Source organism: Haemorhous mexicanus, chromosome 12, assembly GCF_027477595.1.
Source record: "Haemorhous mexicanus isolate bHaeMex1 chromosome 12, bHaeMex1.pri, whole genome shotgun sequence".
NCBI lineage: Eukaryota > Metazoa > Chordata > Aves > Passeriformes > Fringillidae > Haemorhous > Haemorhous mexicanus.
The window spans coordinates 21,264,779-21,289,977 of record NC_082352.1 but is presented as its reverse complement, the minus strand read 5'-3'; the positions used below and the strand labels follow the sequence as shown (position 1 = coordinate 21,289,977).

The following is a 25,199-nucleotide window of genomic DNA, read 5'->3' as shown; positions in this document are numbered from 1 at the left end:
CGGCGGCGCCGCTCGGTGACGTCACGCCCGCCCCGCCGGCCGCTGCCGCCATGTTCCGGAGCCTGCTGGTGGCGGCGGCGCAGCGGCCGCAGGGCCCGGCCGGGCCCCCCCGCGCCGCCCCCGGGCCCGCGGCCGCGGCCGAGGCGCTGGAGGCGCAGTTCAGCTGCCCCATCTGCCTCGAGGTTTTCCACCGCGCCGTCGGCATCGCGGGCTGCGGGCACACGTGAGACGGGGCCCGGGCCCGGGCGGGGGCGGCGGGGACCCTCGGGGACCCTCGGGCTGAGGCGGTCCCGGGGACGGGCGGGACGCGGGGCTGGGCGCTGTGCCGGCCCCGGGATCCTTGCGGGGAGCTCTGCCCGGTGACCGCAGCCGGCACCGGGAGCCCCGGCCCACACGGGGGATGGTTCGGTACCGGGACCCCCCCTCACCCCAAGTACCGGGATCCTCATCCCATCCCACAGCGGAATCCCCATCCCACCCCTTCCCCTCCCTCCGCTCCCAGACCTGGCTGCTGTCCCCAGGACCCCCCGTGTCCCCCCAGCATTTTGGGGACCCCCCGATCCCTTTTCCATCTGATTTTGGGGACGTTCCCAGGTTCTGGGGCTTTGTTGGGGGCTCCAGCACTGACCTATCCCCGCTCCCCTGGCAGTGGCAGAGCCCTCGTGGGGGTTCATTCCCTGCTCCTGCTGAGGAGGGGGTGTCAGGAATGCCGGGATAATCGGGTTTTGGGGACGGGGCTCCTTTGCCTCCTCTGGGCTGCTGGGATTCCCTTGCTCCTGGAGCTGTAAGGACCTTGGAATGAGCTCCTGCCTGGCCTGGATACCCAGCACGGGCTTGGGCTGCTTTCTAATCCAGGCTTGGAGCAGGGGAATTGTCTGAGCCTGCAGGAGCTCCCTGGGGACTCATCTGCTCCCAGTTCTCCCAGTAGGGATGCTGATCCTTGTGGTGCCCTGAGAGGCAACCCGGAACAGAGTTAAAGGAATAAAGTAGGGATTTATTAAAAAGCCTTCAAAGGATACACCTTGGGCAGTACAAGAGCCCAAGATGGACTCTGAGTCACAGGTTCTCACACTTTTATAAGATTTGGTCCATTCCATATGGGGGTTCATTGTCCAATTCCAGCTCCAGGTGATGCAGTCCCACCGTCCCAGTTTGCTCTCCTCCATTCCCTGTTTGCACTTTTTGGGGCTGAAGCTGCAGTGGTGTCCTTGGTTCTGGGCTGGAAAAGGATTGTTCTGTGTGCCTGAGCTGTGAGGAGAACTGCTGGCACTTTATCTGGAGTTCAGAGTTATGTACCAGTGCAGTGCAGAGTCTGAAAATACAAAATGTAAAACTGCTAAAGAGCTAGAACCCATCAGCTGGGTTTTGGGGTGTCCCGGGCAGCGGGGTGCCCTGCTGGGGTGCTGCTGTGCCCGGGGTGCTCAGGGCCCCCCTGTGCCCCCAGGTTTTGTGGGGAATGCCTGCAGCCCTGCCTGCAGGTGCCCTCCCCGCTGTGCCCGCTCTGCCGTGTGCCCTTCGACCCCAAGAAGGTGGAGAAGGCTTCCAGCGTGGAGAAACAGCTCTCGTCCTACAAGGCTCCCTGCAGAGGCTGCAGCAAGAAGGTGAAGCTGCCTGTCCCCATTGTCCCCATTGTCCCCATTGTCCTCATCCTCCTTGGAATGTGTCGGGAGAAGGAAACAGAGCTGGGGAAGGGTCTGGGGGAGGCTCAGCCTGGAGAAAAGGATGCTCAGGAAGCACCTTGTGGCTCTGCACAGAGGGGACAGCCAGGGGGGAGTCTGGCTCTGCTCCCAGGGGACGGGGACAGAACCTCTGGGGGTCCCTGCAGCCCCAAATCTCTGACCTGCAAGGAAGGACAGGTGGGCACATGTCACCGTCAGGTTGGATGTGACACACACACATGATCAGGGTCCAAGAAGAAAAAAGTTTTTTATTCTGCATGGTCTCCAGCTTATATACTCTTAACAAAGTGTGATCTTAAGTCATTAACTACATCACAATAACTTATTCTAATTAACTACATCACAATAACTTACTCTATTCATTGGTGCAAAGCAATTAACGTCAATATAATTGGCAAAAGTTTTACAGAAATTTAATAAGGCACATATACACATCTACTTATGCACGTAGTCTAGCTTACAAAAATTCTCATGGATCTTTTCTAACCTGTTTCCATACTGACAGCCTTGTCTTCTTCCTTGCTATGGGCACACTCGAAAATCATCAATTGTTATTTCTTCTGTTAACTCAGCTTTGCTTGCAGGCCAGCTGTCAGCCCCTCCATGGCTGCAGCATTCCCACTGCTGTGGGTCATGGAGCAGAGGTCACTCCCACCTCAGCTGAGCCAAGCCAGCCCCTGTCCTGGCTCCTGGCAGCTGTTCCTGCAGCTCCAGGAGTGTTTCTGTCCTCCTCCTGCAGGTGACCCTGGCCAAAATGCGCTCTCACGTCTCGTCCTGCGCCAAGGTGCAGGAGCAGATGGCCAACTGCCCCAAGTTTGTTCCAGTGGTCCCCACATCCCAGCCCATTCCCAGGTATGCCTGTGCCTGGAGTGGGGAAACGTGGCCCTCCTTGCATGCCCTAAAATCCAGGTGTGTGTTGTGCCTGTCCCTGGGAGGAAGAGCAGCCCCTGTTCCCTCCTGCCGCCGCTGCTCCGGGTTTTGGGGTGTGGGGTGGGATGAAGGATCCTCCCGGGCTGGGAAGGGGCTGGGCTGGCCCCTGCTGTCGCAGAGCTCTGTGTGTTAGTGTGGAAGGAGGCAGTGCAGCCTCCCCTCAGATCTGAGCTCATCCTTGCTCTCTCCAGCAACATTCCCAACCGCTCCACGTTCGTGTGTCCGTACTGCGGGGCGCGGAACCTGGACCAGCAGGAGCTGGTGAAGCACTGCATGGAGAACCACAGGAACGACCCCAACAAAGTGGTGAGTGCTGCTGGGGAGTGTGGGACAGCTCTGGGAATCCAGCCACACCCTGCACACCCCAGGCCAGCAGCACGGATGTTTGTGCAGGCACAGCTGTGTTCCAGCTGGTTTAAATCCCTTTGGGAGGTGGCGATCTGTCTCTGCTTTGTTAGAGGCTCCCTGGAATGAGCTGCCTCCATCCCCCTGTTCCTGCAAACCAGGTGGTCCTGAATTTTCTCTCCCTGTTCCCTCTGGGTTGACCAAGGTGGGGAACTTGGGATCTTCAGCACAGGAAGGACCTGGAGCTGATGGAGCAGCTCCAGAGGAGATCACCAAGGTGATCAGAGGGGTGGAGCAGCTCTGCCATGAGGAGAGGCTGAGGAAACTGGGATTGTTCAGCCTGAAAAAGAGAATCTTCAGGCAGACGTAATTGTGGCCTTCCAGGACCTTCAGGAAAGGTGGGGAGAGGCTGTTGACGAGGGGGAATGGATCCAAACTGCCAGAGAGTTGGTTTGGGTTGGATATCAGGGAGAAATCCTTCCCTGGCAGGGTGGGCAGGCTCTGGCACAGGTTCCCAGAGCAGCTGTGGCTGCTCTTGGATCTCTGGCAGTGTCCAAGGCCAGGCTGGATGGGGCTTGGAGCCTGTCAGAGGAGGGGCACACAGCACTCACCTCTCTGGAGGTTCCTGTGCAGGTGCCACCATCCCGTGTCCATGTCCCCGCAGGTGTGCCCGGTGTGCTCGGCCATGCCCTGGGGGGATCCCAGCTACAAGAGTGCCAACTTCCTGCAGCACCTGCTCCACAGGCACAAGTTCTCCTACGACACCTTCGTGGTGAGTCTGACCCTGGGCCAAAAAAGGGGGACCCCCTCCCTGTGTCCTGTGCCAGGAGGTGAAACCAGCCCTTCACAGGGCATCCGTGAGACCCCCACACCCACCAGGGTGTCCTCACACACCAGGAGGAGAGGGGATTGTTCCTGCACTCCACAAAATGGGTTTTTCCATGGAGCTCTTTCCCTGAGGAATTGTAACACAAAGCTCCTTGTCTTGGAGGTTTTGGGAGCAGGGGGTGGGAGCAGCCCTGCCCCAGGGTTTGAGGGGGTGTGGTTGCTGCACGTGGGGGGTCCCTGACCCCTCCTGTGTGGGGGGCAGTTGTGATGGCTCAGCCTTGGCCCCAGGGGAGGCTCTGTTCCCATCCTGCTTTCATTGGAGAGATGTCAGGGAAAAGAATTTCCAGGCATTTTCAGAGGCATATCCCAACCCAGAGCTCTGCAAAAACCCCTGGCCTCGCTGGAAGGCTTCACCCTTTGGCCTCAGCTTGTGTGGGCAGGTCCCATCCCTCCTGGCAGGTGTGAGATCCCGGGCAGGAGAGGGGTGTGGGCACAGAGGACACCCCAGAGAGCACGGCTGGCATTCCTGGGATCCGTGTGCCAGGGGAATTCAGGCTCTGGCTGTGCCAGCTCTCCTGAGCTGCCCTGTTTGGCTTTCAGGATTACAACATCGACGAGGAGGCAGCGTTGCAGGCAGCCCTGGCTCTGTCCCTCTCTGAGAACTGAGGCTGATCCTTCTCCCTGCCCTGGCTCCTTCTGGACACTCCAGGAACCCTCTGGAGCCCCTCTGCTGCCTCTGTTCCCACTGCAATTCCCACCTTGTTGAAGAAGGTGGAGCCTCCTCAGTTGTCACAGTGAGTGAGCAGGGAGCTGTGGAGCAGGGCTGGGAGCAATCCTTGGATTGGCATTTCATATCCGTGTTGGGAGCTTAGCCCTGTGTCCAGATCTATTTATTGCTAGATGCTTTTTGGCACACTCGTCCCTGCTCTCTGTTGCAGCAGAATAGGTACCTGAAACTGATAGATTGGATCTAACACCCTCCTTGGGACTGGAATCAGCCACATCCTTTTAAAAAGGAGGAAGGCAGCACGGAGCTTCTTTTTTTAAACTCTCCCAAGGATTTTTCTAGAGATGTCAGGCTGCCCTGACCCCCGTGCTGGAGGCTGGAGCTGCCTCCTTCACCTGAATCCCAGGATGAGACTGAAGAGTGGTTCAAAGGAGGCCTGGAGGATGGTATCCAGCATCCAGGGAAATCCCCTTCCTCGTTTTGTACCGGCTCTTGGGACACCAAATCCTTGCCTTTTTCTACACAAAGCAGCACGAAGCCTTTTCCACGTTTTCTAGAGCGGGGTCAGAAGCTGCTCCCCTTCACTCTGCAATATCTGCCACCCAGGACAAGAGTATTTTTATGGAACATTATCAAGAAAGTTTATTTTTTACACAGATAACCCAAGCAAATGAACGCGTGGATTGGGAATGGGGCAGGAGGCAGGAGCTGGATCCCGGAGCAGGTTGGACTCTGAGGTGGGGGGAACTGCAGGGATCTTTCTGGCACATCCCTGGATATTTCTGGGCCTTTCCCTTCCCTCAGCAGAATCCCTTTGCCTGCGAGGGAGCAGGCAGGTTGGTTGGGTTGGATCCAGGTGCTGGCTGTCCATGGAGTGGCTGTCCATGCAGGATCCCAGCCCTGAGCTCCCGGTCCCCCAGAAAACAGGAACTGCATCTCCCTGTGGTAATCCTCCCTGGGAATGGGGCACTGTTGATCCAAGGTGCTCCACAGCATCCTGGTGCCCCCTTCCCCCTGCCCCTTCCCCTCAGCCCTGCCTGCTGCTGCTGGAGTTGGCTCAGGAGGGCTGGGAGAGGCTGCGGGGGAGATGGGACCAGCCATGGGGTGAGCCCTGAGGAAGGGGGTGATTCCTGAGAGCCTTCCTGCAGGATTTGCAGGGAAGGGCTGGGAGAGGCCCCCTCTGCTCGGGGAGTTCCTGAGCTTTATCCAAAACCTGGCTCCAGCTCTGCTCTAGCAATACTGCCTTGGGGTTTGTTTTGGTTTTCATAGTGCTGGATGATTTGGGGACCTGCAGCCCTGCGAGGAGCGTGCAGGGAGCCCTGAGCTCCCCTGGCAGGGCAGGGACAGGGATGGGACCTTCTCTGACCTGCCCAGCACTGCTGGCACCTGGGGGATGTTCCTGGGGGATGGAGAGCACTGGCATCTTCCAGGAGGGACCCAGGAGCATTTCCCTGCCCTGTGCTCAGCTGGGACCCTCAGCAGCTGGAGCACTGTTAACCTCGGGCTCCTTCCCTCTCTCCTCCTTTTCCTTCTCCTCTTTGCCCCACAGAGACAGAGCAGGGGCAGCAAGAGCTGCTTTTGTAAAGCACTTTAAGGCCCTGGGTGTGAGGGGCCACACCAGGCTGTGCCAGGATCCCCTCCGCGCCAGGGATCCATGGATATCCCACTGGCCGTGCCCACCAGTGCATCACCCACCACTTTTTTGCATAATTAGAACTTTTAACGAGCCGTCCTGTTTTTTGAAGAGGAATTAACTCGATGACGTATTTGTAGCAAACCATTTTTCTCAATAAAGGCAGTTTCATCCACGGGTGGCCTCTCTGGGGGGGAGCACTGGAGGGGTGCTGGGATGCTGGGAGCACTGGGATACTGGGAGTACTGGGATACAGTGGCCCTGAAGGCTGTGGGAGCACTCAGAGAGTACTGGGGACATTTGGATCCATGGATCCCTGGCCACTTGCAGGGATCCGGTGGTTTTATACTGGGGATATTTGGGGTGTAAAGGTGACAGGGAGTGCCGGGAGCACTGGAGGTGTACTGGGAGCACTGGGGTGCTACAGGGGACACTGGGGCAGTGGGGTGCTGGGGACTGAGCGGTGCGGGGAGCACTGGGAGCGGTACCGGGAACAGAACGAGAGTGGTACCGGGAGCACCGGGACGCTACCGGAGTCACCGGGAGCATCTGCGCATGCGTAGGTCTTGCCCAATTCAAAAATGGCGCCCCGCAGGCGCGCTCGGGGGGCGGGGTCGCCCGTGGTCCGATCGCTGCCATTGGCTGTTGGGAACCGGGTGCTGCGGTCTCGACCAATGGCGAGGCGGGACCGGCCGCAGGCCACGGTCACGTGCGTGGCGCGGGGGCGGGGCCTGAGCGCGGCCGGCAGCGATGGCGGCGGAGCGAGCGCTGGCCATGGCGACCTGCACGGCCCCGGTGAACATCGCCGTGATCAAGTACTGTGAGTGCCGGGGGCACGGGCTTCGGGCTGGGCTGGGTGTGCCGTGTCCGGCCGGGCCGGGCTGGGCTGCACTGCACTGTGTCCCTGCTTGCCGTGCTGTTCCTAGCCGTGCCGTGCCGTGCCGTGCCAAGCACTGCTATGCCATGCTTTGCTTTGTGTCCATTGGTGCCATTCCGAACTGTTCCATGCCGCTTAGCCATGCCATGCCATTCCTGGGTATGCCATTCCGGGCTGTGCCATGCTATTCCAAGCTCTGCCATGCCATTTCTAGCCATGCCATTCTAAGGTGTGCCATGGCATTCCAAGCTGTGCCATGCTACTCCAAGCTGTGCCATGCTATTCCAAGCTGTGCCATGCCATTCCTGGCTGTACCATGCTATTCCAAGCTGTGCCATGCCATTTCTAGCCATGCTATTCTAAGCTGTGCCATGCCATGCTAGGTGCTGTTGTGCCGTGCTTTGCTGGTCCATCCAACCAGTGCCATCAAACTTTCATGCCGTTCTTAGCCTTGCCATGCCATTCCTAGCCCTGCTATGTTCTTCCATGCCATTCCATGCTATTCCGTGCCATTCCAAGCCGTGCCATGCCGTGCTCTCTTGCAGGGGGCAAGCGAGACACCGACCTCATCCTGCCCATCAACTCCTCCCTGAGCGTGACACTGCACCAGGACCAGGTGGGTCAGCATCAGGGCCAGGATCAGGATCAGGTTTAGGATCAGCCCCCAGGATCAGCACCAGGTTTAGGACCAGGATCAGGTTTAGGACCAGCCCCCAGGGGTGCTGAGCCCCCTCCCTCTCTCCCCACAGCTCAAGACCACCACGACAGCAGCTGCCAGCCGGGATTTCACAGAGGACCGGCTGTGGCTCAACGGGAAGGAGGCGGATGTGGGGCACCCGCGGGTCCAGGCCTGTCTGCGCGAGGGTGAGCGTCCCTTGCCGGGGGTGTCCCTGCTGTCCTTACTGTCCCCTGTCCCTGCTGTTCCTGCTGTCCCTGACCCCACTGTCCCCGCTGTCCCCGCAGTGCGGCGCCTGGCGCGGAAGCGCCGCGGGGGCGGTGAGGACGCGGCTGCTCTCAGCCTTTCCTACAAGATCCACATCGCCTCCGAGAACAACTTCCCCACGGCCGCCGGGCTCGCCTCCTCCGCCGCCGGCTACGCCTGCCTGGGTGCGTCTGGGGCCGGCCCCGGCCCTCGCTGTCCCCTGCAGGGCTGGGAGGGGTGACAGGGCTGTCCCCTCTGCCTGTCCTATGCCTCTGGCAGTATGGCATGGAGGCTGCTGGGAGGGGGTGACAGGGGTGTCCCCTCTGATTATGCTGTGGCTGGCCCAGCTCTGTGGTAGCAGCAGGAGGGGTGACAGGGCTGTCCCCTGTGCCTGTCCCCGCAGTGTCAGCGCTGGCCCGGCTCTATGGGCTGGATGAGGGGTGACAGGGCTGTCCCCTGTGCCTGTCCCCGCAGTGTCAGCGCTGGCCCGGCTCTACGGGCTGGAGGAGGAGCTGTCCGAGGTGGCCCGGCGGGGCTCGGGCAGTGCCTGCCGCAGCATGTTCGGTGGCTTCGTGCAGTGGCAGCGCGGGGAGCGCCCCGATGGCACCGACAGCCTGGCCCTGCAGGTGGCCCCCGAGACGCACTGGCCGGAGCTCCGTGTCCTCGTCCTGGTGGTGAGGGGCTGGCAGGGGATTTGGGTGGGATTTGGGACTCGGGGGGCTCAGGAGAGGCCGTGTCCCAGTGCCTGTGTCCCCCCAGGTCAGTGGGGAGAAGAAGCCGGTGGGCAGCACGGCGGGCATGCAGACCAGCGTGGAGACCAGTCCCCTGCTGAAGGTAGGGGGACACGGGACTCGTCCTGCCTGGGCAGGGACAGGGTCCCCTTTCCCTTGGGATGGGGCTGGAGGGTGTGCAGTGACACCCAGAGGGTCATGGTGCTGTGGGTGTCACCAGACTGGGGGGACAGTGACTCTCCTGCTGTGCATATCCCCAGATTCAGAGTGACCACAACCCACCTGTTGTGGATGTCACCGAATTTGGGTAACTGTGACCCTCCTGCCGTGGGTGTCACTAAACTGGGGGGGTGACCATGACCCACGTGCCGTGTGTGTCACTGGGCTGATGGTGACCCCCCTGCCGTGGCAGCACCGGGCAGAGGTGGTGGTCCCCGAGCGCCTGGCCCAGATGATGCAGCACATCCGGGACCGTGACTTTGAGGGCTTTGGCCAGCTGGCCATGAGGGACAGCAACCAGTTCCACGCCACCTGCCTCGACACCTTCCCGCCCATCTTCTACCTGACGGACGTGTCGCGCCACATCATCGCGCTGGCACACCGCTACAACGCCCACCACGGCCACACCAAGGTACCCGCGGGGCCCCGGGGCTGCCACGGCACCGTGGCCCTCGCCTGGGTCCCCACATCCGTCCCCACGTCCCCACGATGCCACCGCAGGTCGCCTACTCCTTCGACGCCGGCCCCAACGCCGTCATCTTCACGCTGGCCGACGCCGTGGCCGAGTTCGTGGAGGTGGTGAGGCGCAGCTTCCCCCCCGCCACCAACGGGGACCAGTAAGGGAACCCCGCTCCTTACTGGGGAGGGTGGGGGGTGCTGGGGACACGGGGACTGAGCGCTCGCCCTGCCACAGGTTTGTCCGGGGGCTGCCCGTGGGCTCGGCCGCGCTGTCACCGGAGCTGGCGGCCGCCGTGCTCACCGAGCCCGTGCCGGGGGCTGTCCAGTACATCCTGCACACCAAGGTGAGGATGGGGGACACGGCCTCGAGGGGGGGACTCTGACCCCATCCCTGTCCCCAAGGGGGTGGTGGGACCCCACTGCTGTGCCCAGGGGTGTCCAGGACCCCATCCCTGTCCCAATTCCTAGGGGAGTGTGTGGGACCCATCCCTGTCCCCATCCCAGGGGGTGTGTAGGGCCCTGTCCCCACCCCCAGGGTGCTATGTGGGACCCCATCCCTGTCCCCAGCCCCACTGGGGTGTGTGGGGCCCTGACCCCATCCCTGTCCCCAGCCCCACTGGGGTGTGTGGGGCCCTGTCCCCATCCCCAGAGCTTTGTGTGGGACCCCATCCCTGTCCCCATCCCCAGGGGGGTGTGCAGGACCCCATTTCTGAACATTTCCCCTCTGGGGTGACCTTCTGGGGTCCGTGGGGCCCAGAGCTGCTCCCCACCCACAGCGTGGGGACCCTACAGGCAGTGGGGCTCCCCGGTGTCCCTGACCCGTGTCCTGTCCCACAGCCTGGCCCTGGTCCCCAGCTCGTGGATGACCCCAGCCAGCACCTCCTGGGCCCGGATGGGCTGCCCCGGAGCCGTGCCTGACCCCGGTGACACTCTGGGACAGCCAGGGGGACTCTGCCGGTGCCACCAGCGGGACCCTGCGCCAGGCCTGCTGCAGAGCTGTCCCCAGCCCTGGGGCAGGATGTCACCCCGGGGCTGGTTTTTAATCTTTTATAATGAAATAGAGGGTTCCTGGCTCCAGTGCTGTTTTGGGGTGTTGTGTTCTGTGGGGGGGGCTGGGGGGGAGCAGGAGAGGGGGACAGTCCCTGGGGCTGGTCCTGTCCCTCCACACAGCCCTGTCACCCCCTGTGTCCCTTGTGGGACATCTCCTGTCCCATATGCCCCCAAGTTGTCACTGATCCTGTCCTCCCACACGGCTCTGTCCCTTGCATGTGCCACATCCCCTGTCCCTTGCAGGGCTGATCCGGTCCCCATCCCTCCTCTGTCCCCGCTGCCGGGACGGATCCTGTCCCTCCGCATGGCCCCTGTTGTCCCCGGGGCTGGCCCTGTCCCTCCGCGCCATCCCTGTCACCCACCGTGACCCCGGTGTGGCCCCGGGCCCGTGCCGTGTCTCCGCGGGGGCGTGGCCTGTGAAAAGGGGTGTGGTTAATACGAATGGGTGTGGCATATAAAGGGGGTGTGGTCATCACGAAGGAGGCGTGGCCTGTGCGGTAGCGCCGCACCCGCCTTCCGGGTCGGGACCGGCCGAGCGGAGCCGAACCGGGGCGGGCCGGGCCCACCGGGAGCAGCCGAGCTCCAGCGGGCAGAGCAAAGCAGAGCGGGCCGAACCGGGCCGAGCCGAACCCGACCGGGCTGAGCCGAACTTCACCGGGCCGGGAGCAGCCGAAGGCTCTCGGACCGGGCCGGGAGCAGCCGAACCCGCTCGGAGCGAGCCGAGCAGAACCGGGAGCAGCCGAAGGCGCTCGGGCCGGTTCCGGCGCGGGCCATGGGGCAGATCGAGTGGGCCATGTGGGCGAACGAGCAGGCGCTCGCCGCCGGGCTCAGTGAGTGCGGGAGGGTTTGGGGCACTCCGGAAAGTCCCCGGAGTGAGCGCCCCACGGGCTGGGGATGCCGAGCCCCGGGGATGGGATGGGATGGGATGGGGGGTCCCGGTCCCACCGGGCTGCGGGTGCGGGCGGGGGACGGCCGGGAAGTCCCGGCCCGGCGGGGCTGGAGCCTCCGCTTCCTCCTTTTCTCTTCCTCCTCTGTCCTCTCTCCCTCGGTTCCCTTCTCTCCTCCTCCGCTCTCCTTTTGCTCCGGCCGGGAGGCCAAAAACCTCCCCCAGGGCCCCGGAGTTCCCGAACCCGGGGGTCCCGCCCCAGCATCGCCCCCGCATCCGCTCCGGGAGTGCTCGGGGCCGGGGGTCCCCAGGGCCATAACCCCGGATCCGGGGGTCCCGTGTGTCCCCAGGGCCATAACCCCGCACTGGGTTTGTGGGGGGCTGGATCCTGGGTTTGGGGGGCATATCCTGAGCTCGGGGCTGTGTCTGGGGTTTTGGGAGCTGCATCCCAGGCTGGGGGGTTGTATCCCGGTTTGGGGGTTGTATCCCGGTTTGGGAGTTGTATCCCGGTTTGGGGGTAGTGTCCCGGTTTGGGGGGTTGTATCCCGGGTTGGGAGTTGTATCCCGGTTTGGGGGTTGTATCCCGGTTTGGGGGGTTGTATCCCGGGCTGGGGGTTGTATCCCGGTTTGGGGGTTGTATCCCGGTTTGGGGGTTGTATCCCGGTTTGGGGGTTGTATCCCGGGCTGGGGTCGGTGTCCCGGCCCCGTGTGACCGCTCCGTCCCCGCTGTTCCCGCAGTCCTGCTGACGGGCGGCATCGTGGCCGTGGCGGGGCAGTTCAAGGGCTGGTACTTCGCGGCGTATTCCATGTATCCTTCCCAACAGCATTCCCGGGGCTGGGCTGCGGGAAAACCCTGTCCCGATCGGGGTGGGAGGCACGACCGGGGAAGGCTCACCTCCTTATCTCCCCCCGTGCTCCCAGCTGTGCGTTCCCTGCCCCACACAGCCCCTTTTTTTGGGATGTTCCTTGGGGGTGACCATTCCCGGTCCCATCCCGCCTTTCCTTGACGGCCCGGCAGCGCGGCAGGCGTCCTGGTGTGCCTGCTCGAGTATCCCAGGAGCAAGAGGAAAAAGGGCTCTACCATGGAGCGGTGGTGAGTGCTGTGTCCCCCTGCAGCCCCGGGGGTCCTGGTGCCCCCCAAACACAGGGATGTGGGAGCAGAGCTGGATCCCACGGGTGGGTTCCTCACCTCAAGGGGTGATCCTTGCAGAGATGGGGGTCCCTGGGGGCTGGCTGTCCCCTGAGGATGGGGACACCCCCAGTGACCCCCTGCTGTCACCCTGCAGCGGCCAGAAGTACCTGACAGCCGTGGTGAAGCTCTTGGGGCCCCTCACCAGGAATTATTACATCCGAGCCATCCTCCACGCTGCGTGAGTGGGGTGCAGGGTCGGGACTGGGGGATGAGCCCCCCCAGCTCCCTCTGAACCCCAAATCTCTGTCACAGCCTGGCTGTCCCCGCTGGATTCCTCCTCTCCACCATCCTGGGCACCGTCTGCCTGGGCATCGCCAGCGGCATCTACCTGCTGGTGAGTGCAGGGGGGCTTTGGGGGGGCTGGGAGGGGGAGGCCACCCCTAAACCCATGCACCAGTGCTTCCATGTGAATTCCAAAAGCATTCCCACACTGGGCTGCAGGAACAGCCTGTCCCAGTCAGGGTGGACAGGGGTCATGTCACATCCTCCTCCTGTGCTTTCCCTGCCCTCAGCAGCCCTTTTTGGGGTGGGGGTTGTTCCTTGGCACTGCTGCGATCCCACAGGCTGCAGTTCGAGGGGAGGAGTGGAGACCCATCGAGCAGAAGCCCCGGGAGAGGCCACAAGTGGGGGGCACCATCAAGCAGCCCCCCAGCAACCCCCCGCCCCGGCCGCCCCCCGACGCCCGCAAGAAGCAGCCGGAGGTGGGGGGGCAGGTGAACCCCATCCCTGTGGAGGTGGAATAGTGGGGGACCCTCCTGCCCCACTGCCCTGCTCCTGCTCCTGCTTCCCAGCTGCTCCTGGATCCGCTGCAGCCATCCATTGGGCTCCTGGGGGTCCCCAAAACCCCGGGGCTGTGAGCCCTTTGCTGGGGGTCCCCAGCTCCTGGTGATGCTCAGATCCCTGGGACCCTCAGTTCCCCTGGGCTGGGGATTCCCAAGGGAATCCCAAATCCCCAGTGATGCTCAGCTCCCTGTAGGATCTCCATCTCCTGGGGATCCCCAAATCCCCTAAGATGGTCAGATCCCAAATTCCCAGCGATGTGATGCTCCCTGTGGGGTTTGCAGCCCTTGGGGGCTTCCCATCTTCTGGAGATTCCCAAATCCCTGGGTCTGCTCAACTCCCTGTGGGCTCTCCAGCTCCCAGGAGCTCCTCAGCTCCTGGACCTTCCCAAATCCCCAAGAACGTTCAGCTTCCTGTGGGATCTGCAGCCCCCAAGGCCTTCCCAGCTCCTAAGGATCCCCCAAATCCTTGGGGATTCTCAGCTCCCTGTGAATTTCCTGCTTCCAGGGGCTCCTCAGCTCCTGCAAAACCCCAAATTCCTGGGCATGCTCAGCTCCCTGAGGGTCCCAACTCTCCAAGCAGCCCCCAGTTCCCTGGGGGATCCCCAAATCCCTGTGGAACTCCAGCGCTCAGGGAATCCCCAGCTCCCAAGGGGGATCAGGCAGCTCTGCTCCTGCTCTCCCTGGTTTTTGTCATTTCTGCAGTTGCTGTTGCAATAAAAAGTGGGAAAGGCACTGGCTGCCCCTGCCTCCTGCTCCAGGGGGAATCCCCCCAGTCCTGCCCTGCTCCTGGGGGGCTGGGGCAGGACTGGGGAGGTGTTTTGGGGACAAACAGTGCAGTTATGGGCAAATCCAGGATGTGGATGTGCAGAGTATGGCCACGGCAGGGTCCCCTCCCAAAGTCCTTGTGGAGCCAGCAGTGGGGTGGGACTGGGAGGAACTGGGAGGGCCCCACACTGGGGATGCACAGGGAGTCCCAAAACCTGGGATAACCCCCAGCAGGGAATGTGGGAGCATTTCCCTTCCCAGTCCCATTGGTGGCTGCTCCGAGTTCCCAGGTGTGATGTGGGTGCCAAATCCTTGATCCCACTGGGACCTGCAGCTGCTCCGGGCCCCCTCTGCCCCCTCCCCACACAGACCCTGCCCCCTCAGGGGCTGCAGGTGGCCCGGGGCCCCCCCAGGTGCTGCCAGCACAGGTGCAGTGGCCCTGGCAGGTGGCACCAGGCCCGTGGGATGTGTGCCCGGGGGCAGAGCCGTGGGAAAGCCGTGGGTGTCGGGGTGCCAGGGCTGGGTCCCCCCCAGGCTGGGGGTGTGGGGCACCCCTGTGCCCTCCCTGTCACCTCCCAGTTCATCCTGTCCTGCTGCCCTGGCTGCTCTGGTGCTCTGCCCACCGTGCAGGGGCTGAGGGCTGTCCCACAGCTGGCACTGCCCACGATGTCCCTCTGTCCCTCTGTCCCTGTGCCCCAATCCCCCACATCCCGATGCCCTGGCTGGGAACAGAGCGAGGACGGTGCCAGGAGTGTTGGTTTTTATTTGCAGCATTAAATAGCACTGGGAGGGAGACAATAAATACCTTTTTGGGGGAATAAATAACCAGTGAGTGCAGCACTCACAGGGTCTGGCCGAGGGGCGATGCTGGCCCTGGAGTCACCGCCGTGGCTGGGGGGGTCAGCAATAAATAGAGGGTACAAAAACCCCCCCGGCAGCAAGGCTTATAAATAACTGATAAATAACCAGGGAGGGGACACCCTGGCGGGCTCGGGTGCTCTAAAACAAGCACGGGCGGGGTGACACGGTCACCGGGGCGGGCTCAGCGCGCCGTGCGGGGCAGGACGCAGGTGCAGCCCACGGGCACTCGGATGTAATCCACCTCCAGCGCCACCAGCCCCAGCCCCGCGGGCCGCGGGCACGGCTTGCGCCGCAGCACCAGCATGGTCTGGTGGATGGTCACCGAGTTGAGCGACGTGGTCTCCCGGCCGGTTTTCACGTCCACGCAGCCGCTGCACAGGCACTCGGCGAAGGCCAGCTTGCGCGGGTAGCGGTTCTCGTCCTCGTCGATGCTGCGGGGACACGGAGACAGCTTCCCTTGTGCCGCCAGCTCTAACCGGCCGGGATCGCCCAGCGGAACGGCTGGGGAGGGGATACCCGCGGTGTCGGGGTGTCGGGGGCACTCACCGGTAGCGCCACGGCGAGATGGAGCGCTCGTGGGGCTCGCCGCGGAGCCCGGCGCGCAGCGACAGCGCGGGGCAGGCGGGCGGGCGCTGCCGCCGCCGCCGCCGGGCCCCGGCCGCCTCCAGCCGCTCCAGCTGCGGCACCAGCTGCACCGAGACGTGCCGGTCCCAGCGCAGGCTGCGGCCCAGGAGCTGGGCGGGAGCCTCGTCCCCCAGCTCGGCCCCGCTGTAGCAGCGCACGGCGGAGTGAGCGGAGCCGCTCCCGGCGCGCCGCAGCCCCCGGCAGTGCCCCAGCGCCGCCAGCACGGCCAGGACAGCCAGCCAGCCCTGCGGGGACAGCACAGCGTCAGCGACAGCCCGGGGACAGGCACACACAGCCAGAGGGACAGGGACACCGGGACAGGGACAGCCGAGGGGACAGGCACACACAGCCAGAGGGACAGCGACAGCCCGGGGACAGGCACACACAGCCGGAGGGACAGGGACACCGGGACAGGGACAGCCCGGGGACAGGCGCACACAGCCAGAGGGACAGGGACACCGGGACAGGGACAGCCGAGGGGACAGGCGCACACAGCCAGAGGGACAGGGACACCGGGACAGGGACAGCCCGGGGACAGGCGCACACAGCCAGAGGGACAGGGACACCGGGACAGGGACAGCCGAGGGGACAGGCGCACACACCGCGGGGTTTGGCAAGCAGGGACCAGCAGAGCCCTCCCCAAAATGTGAGGGTGCAGCCACACAGAAACCCGGGCCTGGGCAGGTGTGTGGCTGTGTATCGATCTGTTACCTATCCATTATCGATCCATTCTCTATCCATTATCGATCCATTATCTATCCATTAGCTATTATTTATCTATTATCTATCCATTATCGATCTGTTACCTATCCATTATCGATCTGTTATCTATCCATTATCTATCTATTATCTACCCATTATTTATCTATTATCTATCCATTATCCATCTCTTATCTATCCATTATCGATCCATTATCTATTATCTATCCATTAGCTATCTATTATTTATCTATTATCTATCCGTCTCTTATCCATCCAATATCTATCCATAATCCATCCATTATCCCCCTATTACCCATCCATTATCCATTTATCTGTTTCCACACGTCTCTCTGTCTGTACAATCTCCACATCTATAGATGTCTCTATATGTCTCTATAGCATCTCTATATTTTTATCTGCAGATATCTCCAGAGCACCTCTGTACTTCTGTCTCTATCTCATCTCGATATTTATATTTCTGTATCTGGCTTTATCTGTGTCTCTGTCTCTGGAAATATCAGTATATCTCTAGATTATATCTAGATATGTATCAATATATCAATATCTATTTCTATCTATATCTATATATCAATATATCAATTAACTGTCTATGTATATATCTATATCTATATCATCTATATCTATATCTAATCTATATATCTATATCTATATCTATCTATATCTATTTATATCTATCTATCCATCGATATTTCTATTTCTATTTCTATTTCTATTTCTATTTCTATTTCTATTTCTATTTCTATTTCTATTTCTATTTCTATTTCTATTTCTATTTCTATTTATTTCTATTTCTATTATTTCTATTTCTATTTCATCTCTATTTCTATTTCTATTTCTATTTCTATTATTTCTATTTCTATTTCTATTTCTATTTCTATTTCTATTTATTTCTATTTCTATTATTTCTATTTCTATTTCATCTCTATTTCTATTTCTATTTCTATTTCTATTTCTATTTCTATTATTTCTATTTCTATTTCTATTTCTATTTCTATTTCTATTTCTATTTCTATTTCTATCTATCTATATCTATCAATTTCTAGCTGTATCCATCTAGATATAGATATAGATATAGATATAGATATAGATATAGATATAGATATAGATATAGATATAGATATTTATATTATTTATATTTATATTTATATTTAGTTATATCCTGTCCCTAAAAACTTAGCACACCACCTGCACACGTGCTTGGATGCCCTCAATATCCACACTCACACTCTGCACACACACAGCAACACCTGCAGCTATAAACACACACACACACACACACACAAAAATATAAATATATATTTATATAAATAGAGAAAAAGAAATAAAAATAAAAATATAAACCTATAAATACATACGCACAAAAATTAGATAAATTTTAATATATTTATATTAAAATGCATATAAATATATATATTTGATATATATATAAATATATATTTGATATGTATTAAGAGAAATGTAAAAATGTTAATAAATTTATAGAAAAAAATGTAAATATATGAAATAAACATAAAAATACAACTATAAATACGCACACGCAAATATATATGTAAAAATTTATATTTATCTAAAATATATTAAAGTATATATTTTATATATAAAGGTATATATCTTTATGTACATTAAAATATTCTATATGTATAATTTTTGATATATTTATAGAAAAGCAAATAAATATAGATTTAATATAAATATGTTAAAATAAATATAAATGAAATATAAATACACATACACAAATATATAAAAAATAAATATATATTTCTAGAAAAAAAATTTATATATAAAAAAGAGATATGTTTATATATAAGATATATTTATATATGAATAAATAGTTTTATATTTATAGAAAAATAAAAACATGATTATATAAATATATAAAATAAATATAAGTAAAAATATAAAAATATAATCACACACAAATTGTGTATAGATTTATATAAATTAGTATAAAAATTATATATAAAGATATTTGTCTTTATATATAAAAAAGTACTTCATGCATATAAAATATACACGTTTTAACTATTTATATAACATATAAATATATTTTTATAAATATATACAAAAATATAAATAAATAAGAAAACTATAAACATACACAAAAAATATATATAAAAATATAAATATATAAAAATAAAAATAAAAATAAAAATAAAAATAAATATAAAAAGAGAAAGAGAGAGAACCCCCCGGAGATGTCTGTGCACACACACATCACACCCTCCACCCCAAACACGGGGCACAGGTGTGCAGGACAGGTGCACTCACACTGTGACACACACACACACACATGCACCTAGAGACACACTGGATATATACATTCATATATATATATTGTGTACACACACATAAATAATATACACACACACCTATATGATATATATACACACATACATGTATATATTATATACAGACACACACATATATATTTTATATACACAGACACACACATATATATTTTATATACATATATATATATATAAAATACACACACACACATATATATTTTATATACACACACATCTATATAATATATACACACAGACATATATAATATATATACACACATACATATATATATTATATATATACACAAGCACACACACACATATATATATACAGACACATATATATATTTTATATACACATATATACAAAATATATACACACGTACATATATATATTATATATATACACACACATACACTTATATATATTATACACACACACACATACATACATATATATATTTTATATATTTTATATACACAGATCTATATAATATACACACACACATGTCTATATAATATATACACACACACATATATATGTATTATGTATACATACACACGCATACATACATATATATACATATATTTATTTTATATACACATATATATAATATATATACACACACATCTATATAATACACACACACACACGTCTATGTAATATATATACACACACATATATATATTATATATACACACACATACATACATATATATGTATATATATTTTATATGCACAAATCTATATAATACATATACACACACATATGTATTGCATATATACACACATACATACATATATATGTGTGTATATATATTTTATACACACACATACATATATACACATCTATTTATTTTATATACACACCTATATAATACACACACACGTCTATTTAATATATATACATACACATATATACACACATACATACATATATATGTGTGTATACATATTTTATACACACACACATACATATATATACACATCTATTTATTTTATATACACATCTATATAACACACACACATCTATTTAATATATATACACACACATATATACACACATACATACATATATACGTGTGTATATATATATTATTATATTATACACACACACACACATACATATATATATACATATATTTATTTTATATACACATCTATATAATAGACACACACACATCTATTTAATATATATACACACACATATATATATTATATATACACACACATACGTACAAATATATGTGTATATATATAAAATAAACACACACACATAAATATATAGATACACACATATATTTATCTTATATACACATCTATATAATACACACACACACATCTATTTAATATATATACACACACCTATATATATATTATATATATACACACATACATACATACATATATATATATATATAATATACACACACACATATATATATATTATATATACACACGCATACATACTACACACATATATATATATAATATATACACACACACACATATATGTATGTGTCTCATAAAATGTGTGTGTATATATATATATATATATATATATATACAGACACACACACACACATATATATATATACACACACACACATACACATATATATATATTTATACAAACACAGAAAAAACATACACGCAGATAAATAAATAAATAAAGATATATTAAGATATAAAAAGATATATATATAAATATATAAATATATAAAAAGATACATATTAAAATAGATTTAAAAATATATATAAATAGATATAAACATATATAATATATATTAAAGATATATTAAATATAATATACATGACTCATAAAATGTACATAGTATATACACAATATACACGATCTATAATATATCTACTTTAATACACAATATAATCTATAATATAAACATACAGTCTAGCACATGGATATATCCATATATTAAAAATTGTATAGAGGATAAATTATATATGTATATATTATATATTCGATATAGACATATTTATTATATTATTGTATATTGTATATATGTGATATATTGTATATGTACATGTGTATATATATGAATATAAATATTATATTCATATATATTGTATAATATATATGTATATAGATATGAATATGAATTTAGCACAGTATACATATATACCTTTACATTATAATATCTGTGTATCTTTTCAGCTTTATTTGTATATTTTTAATTTACATGTTTTATATGTACATATAGCTCAGTATTAAAATATACATATAAATAGATATTATAGATATTTTTATATATGTTTATATATACCTTTATTATTATTTATATAATTTATATTTTTAAAATAGATATATCTATATACATGTATATATTTATATATAGTTTTATATTTATTTGTATATTTTCTGTTATGTAAAACTAGATTTATATATGTGTATACATTTATACACATATCTTTACATACCCATATACACAGGTATAAATATGATATATTAGATGTATAAATATATCTATATTTGTATAGCTGTCTGTAGCAGAGCCTGCACAGCCCAGCCCTACAGGAGTGGGAAATGTCTGTGCACACACACCTGCAGCTAATCCTGTGCACTCCCACCCACACTGACACAAAAACACCTCTGCGTGTGAGAGAAATATCCAGTCCAGGACAAACAACCCCTGGCATGAAAATACATCATGGAAAGAAAATAGAGATCTATAGTAGAAATAAATAGAAAATAAAGGTAAATAGAATACATAAGGTAAATATTTTTAAATTTAAGTATATAAAGTAAACATGACTATAAATAAATATATAAATAAATAGATAGTATAAAGAAAAGGATAAAACAAAGAAATGGAGGCTATAAATACACTTAGGAAATGAGAATGAAATAGAAAATAAAAATAACAAATAAAAATGACATGGAATGGAATATAGCCAACATGAATTTGAGTGTAACTGCACGTTAGATATCCTCCCTGCAGCAATAAATGCAATCTGTGCGTGCTGGCAGTGCACACACAGGGACAGCACCCAGCAGCCCCTGGGCTCAGGGCTGCCAAAACCCCCCGGGACCCTCGGAGCGTGCAGGGCTGCACGGGAGGGTGGGCTGAGCTCCCACACCCCGCACGGACACGGACAGAAACACAGAAACACTCACCAAAATATGTAGATCGATAGATAGATAGAGAGATAGATATAGATCGATAGATAGATAGATAGATAGATAGATAGATAGATAGAGAGATAGAGAGATAGATAGATAGATAGATAGATAGATAGATAGATAGATAAATAGATAGATATAGATAGATATAGATAGATAGATACAGATAGATAGATAGATAGATATAGATAGATATAGGTAGATACAGATAGATAGATAGTTACAGATATATAAAGATATAATATATTAATATAAAAATTATAATATATATATAAATATAAAATATAATAATATATTATAGTATATATAATACATACCATTAATATATATTAATATATTAATGTAATATTACTGTATAAATGTTGTATATTATATGTTTATGTATATACTATATTATATTTAGTAGAATATAATAAATATATAAAATAGAAAAATACATATTATATATTATATGTAAAAATATAAATATATAAATAAACATAATTTTAAAACCTATACATATACATTCATATACATATACATACATATACATATACATATACATATACATATACATATACATATATATATATATACACACACACACACATATATTTTAAAATATATATTTATATATATACACAGAGCTCTGCACAGGGTGTGTAACTCACACATAAATTACACAGAGCTATGCACAAGGTGTCTAACACACACATAAAATACACATAGGGTGTGTAATTCACACATAAATTACACAGAGCTCTGCATAGGGTGTGTAACACACACATAAAATACACAGAGCTGTGCACAGGGTGTGTAACTCACACATAAATTACACACATGGTATGTAACACACATAAAATACACAGAGCTGTGCACAGGGTGTGTAACACACACATAAATTACACACATGGTGTGTAACACATAAAATACACAGAGCTCTGCACAGGGTGTGTAACACACACATAAAATACAGAGAGCTGTGCACACAGTGTGTAACACACATATAAAATACACACAGGGTGTGTAATTCACACATAAAATACAGAGAGCTCTGCACATGGTGTGTAACACACACATAAAATACAGAGAGCTGTGCACACAGTGTGTAACACACACATAAAATACACACAGGGTGTGTAACACACACATAAAATACAGCGAGCTGTGCATATGGTGTGTAACACACACATAAAATACAGAGAGCTGTGCACACAGAGTGTAACACACACATAAAATACATATAGGGTGTGTAATTCACACATAAAATACACAGAGTTGTGCACACAGTGTGTAATTCACACATAAAATACACAGAGCTGTGCACATGGTGTGTAACACACACACAGACATAATAAAATGAAAATAAACACTCAGAGGTGTGCAGATGACATGTAGCACATATAATGAACACACACACAATAAGCACTCACACAGAGCTGTGCACAAATATAACACACACATGAAACACTCAGAGAACTCCACACATGACATATAACACATATGATGAACACACACACACACACACAATAAACACTCAGAGCTGTGCATGTGGTGTGTCACACACACATAAAATACACACACAGCCCTGAATGTGACATGTAACACATACAATGAACACACACACACAATAACCACTCAGAGCTGTGCTCAAGGTGTGCAACAACACACAAAACACTCAGAGAACCCCACACATGACATCTAACACATACAATAAACACACACACACATAATAAACACACTCAGAGTTGTGCATGTGGTGTGTAACACACACATAAAATACACACACAGCCCTGAATGTGACATGTAACACATATAATGAACACACACACACACAATAACCACTCACACAGAGCTGTGCACAAATATAACACACACATGAAACACTCAGAGAACTCCACACATGACATATAACACATATAATAAACACACACACAATAAACACTCAGAGCTGTGCATGTGGTGTGTAACACACACAAAACACTCAGAGAACCCCACACATGACATATAACACATATAATGAACACACACACACACACATAATAAACACACTCAGAGCTGTGCATGTGGTGTCACACACACATAAAATACACACACAGCCTTGAATGTGACATGTAGCACATATAATGAACACACACACACACAATAAGCACTCACACAGAGCTGTGCACAAATATAACACACACATGAAACAGAGAACCCCACACATGACATCTAACACATACAATAAACACACACAGAATAAACACTCAGACAGAGCTGTGCACAAATATAACACACACATGAAACACTCAGAGAACCCCACACGTGACATGTAGCACATGTAATAAACACAGAGCTGTGCACACAGTGTGTAACACACACATCAAACACACACATGACACATCACACATGTAATGAACTCACACACACTCAGAGCTGTGCCCAGGGTGTGTAACACACACATAAAATACACACATGACACATCACACATATCATGAACTCTCACACACTCAGAGCTGTGCACACAGTGTGTAACACACACATAAAATACACACATGACACATCACACATGTAATGAACACACACACACTCAGAGCTGTGCACACAGTGTGTAACACACACATAAAACACACACATGACACATTACACATGTAATGAACTCACACACTCAGAGCGTACCCAGGGTGTGTAACACACACATCAAACACACATGAAACCCCACACATGACACATATCATGAACACACACACATGACACACTCAGAGAACCCCACACACGCCCCACACACCCTGCCAGCCCCACACTTTCTCCCCTCACCCCCAACATCCCCCAGCGCCCCCGAACCCCACGTTACCATCAGCCAGGTGTCGAGGGACCACGCCAAAATTTGGGGGGCAAGGGGGGCAGGGAACAGGCGCAGATTTGGGGCAGGGAACACGGCAGGGTTTGGGGGGCCCGTGGGAAGCGCAGCCCCGGGGATGAGGCGGCCGAGTGGCAGCGCCGCCGCCGCCGCCGCCTTTTTATAGGGCCGGGCAGGTGATGTGCACACACCTGGAAACTCCAGCTCCAGGTTCCTTCCTCCTCCCCGCTCAGGGCCGGCACTTCCTTCTGCACTCCACGTGTGCCAGCCGGGAGCACGGGCGCCTCCGAGCTCCAGAATTCGGGCAGGGAGGCGGGAAGGGGTGTCCCGGTGACACCGGGACGGGCATCCCCCAGGCCGTGCCCTGTTGCGCCACCGGCACCGTGAGATCACCATGGCATTCCCGGGTAGAAATCCCACATTGGGCAACCCTGGAAGGGCTCAAGGGCTGCCATCAGCCCTCCAGGATGGCCCAGTGGCCTCCAGCAGCACCAGTGGGATACTGGTTTCGTGTTGGGAACGAGGAGCACGGCTGGAGGATGGGAAATTCCAGGGGATGGAGAATCCCAGGGGATGGAGAATCCCAGGGACCCCAAAAATTGTTCTCTGAACGGGAGGGGTCTGGCAGAGGTACCCCAGATGATGCCCCCCACTGACACCACACCAGCAGGATACTGGTTCCATACTGGGAACGAGGAGCCTGGGAAATCCTCAAGG

General features: G+C 51.6%; 4 protein-coding genes across 4 annotated transcripts; 3 read left to right on the top strand and 1 right to left on the bottom strand.

Moving 5' to 3' along the window:
- Nucleotides 1–44: 44 nt before the first annotated feature.
- RNF166 (ring finger protein 166) lies at nt 45–6,317 on the top strand. Its single transcript, XM_059857518.1, has 6 exons — nt 45–223; nt 1,445–1,601; nt 2,419–2,531; nt 2,801–2,915; nt 3,619–3,726; nt 4,383–6,317. The coding sequence occupies exons 1-6, from the start codon at nt 51–53 to the stop codon at nt 4,446–4,448; spliced, it is 732 nt and encodes a 243-aa protein (XP_059713501.1). The 5' UTR covers nt 45–50; the 3' UTR covers nt 4,449–6,317.
- Nucleotides 6,318–6,806: 489 nt separating this feature from the next.
- On the top strand, nt 6,807–10,427 carry MVD (mevalonate diphosphate decarboxylase). The gene is made up of 10 exons (XM_059857514.1): nt 6,807–6,962; nt 7,565–7,635; nt 7,769–7,883; nt 7,983–8,126; nt 8,416–8,615; nt 8,701–8,775; nt 9,085–9,303; nt 9,393–9,508; nt 9,586–9,694; nt 10,188–10,427. The coding sequence occupies exons 1-10, from the start codon at nt 6,893–6,895 to the stop codon at nt 10,266–10,268; spliced, it is 1,200 nt and encodes a 399-aa protein (XP_059713497.1). The 5' UTR covers nt 6,807–6,892; the 3' UTR covers nt 10,269–10,427.
- Nucleotides 10,428–10,870: 443 nt separating this feature from the next.
- On the top strand, nt 10,871–13,992 carry LOC132332860 (cytochrome b-245 light chain). The gene is made up of 6 exons (XM_059857520.1): nt 10,871–11,230; nt 12,025–12,094; nt 12,305–12,379; nt 12,573–12,656; nt 12,731–12,812; nt 13,042–13,992. The coding sequence occupies exons 1-6, from the start codon at nt 11,173–11,175 to the stop codon at nt 13,219–13,221; spliced, it is 549 nt and encodes a 182-aa protein (XP_059713503.1). The 5' UTR covers nt 10,871–11,172; the 3' UTR covers nt 13,222–13,992.
- Nucleotides 13,993–14,768: 776 nt separating this feature from the next.
- IL17C (interleukin 17C) lies at nt 14,769–24,609 on the bottom strand. Its single transcript, XM_059857519.1, has 3 exons — nt 24,477–24,609; nt 15,433–15,755; nt 14,769–15,317 (listed from the first exon to the last, which is right to left on the bottom strand). Exons 1-3 carry the CDS (start codon nt 24,477–24,479, stop codon nt 15,068–15,070), a joined length of 576 nt encoding a protein of 191 aa, XP_059713502.1. The 5' UTR covers nt 24,480–24,609; the 3' UTR covers nt 14,769–15,067.
- Between the last annotated feature and the right edge of the window lie 590 nt (nt 24,610–25,199).

Coding starts and splice junctions, on each gene's coding strand:
- RNF166 (XM_059857518.1), top strand. CDS start 51: ATGTTCCGGAGCCTGCTGGTGGCGGCGGCGCAGCGGCCGCAGGGCCCG. Junction 1,602..2,418: donor GCAGAGGCTGCAGCAAGAAG/GTGAAGCTGCCT, acceptor CTCCTCCTGCAG/GTGACCCTGGCCAAAATGCG. Junction 3,727..4,382: donor TCTCCTACGACACCTTCGTG/GTGAGTCTGACC, acceptor TTTGGCTTTCAG/GATTACAACATCGACGAGGA.
- MVD (XM_059857514.1), top strand. CDS start 6,893: ATGGCGGCGGAGCGAGCGCTGGCCATGGCGACCTGCACGGCCCCGGTG. Junction 7,884..7,982: donor CCAGGCCTGTCTGCGCGAGG/GTGAGCGTCCCT, acceptor CTGTCCCCGCAG/TGCGGCGCCTGGCGCGGAAG. Junction 8,616..8,700: donor TCCGTGTCCTCGTCCTGGTG/GTGAGGGGCTGG, acceptor GTGTCCCCCCAG/GTCAGTGGGGAGAAGAAGCC.
- IL17C (XM_059857519.1), bottom strand. Junction 15,318..15,432: donor ATCTCGCCGTGGCGCTACCG/GTGAGTGCCCCC, acceptor GTGTCCCCGCAG/CATCGACGAGGACGAGAACC.
- LOC132332860 (XM_059857520.1), top strand. CDS start 11,173: ATGGGGCAGATCGAGTGGGCCATGTGGGCGAACGAGCAGGCGCTCGCC. Junction 11,231..12,024: donor GGCGCTCGCCGCCGGGCTCA/GTGAGTGCGGGA, acceptor CTGTTCCCGCAG/TCCTGCTGACGGGCGGCATC. Junction 12,657..12,730: donor CGAGCCATCCTCCACGCTGC/GTGAGTGGGGTG, acceptor TCTCTGTCACAG/CCTGGCTGTCCCCGCTGGAT.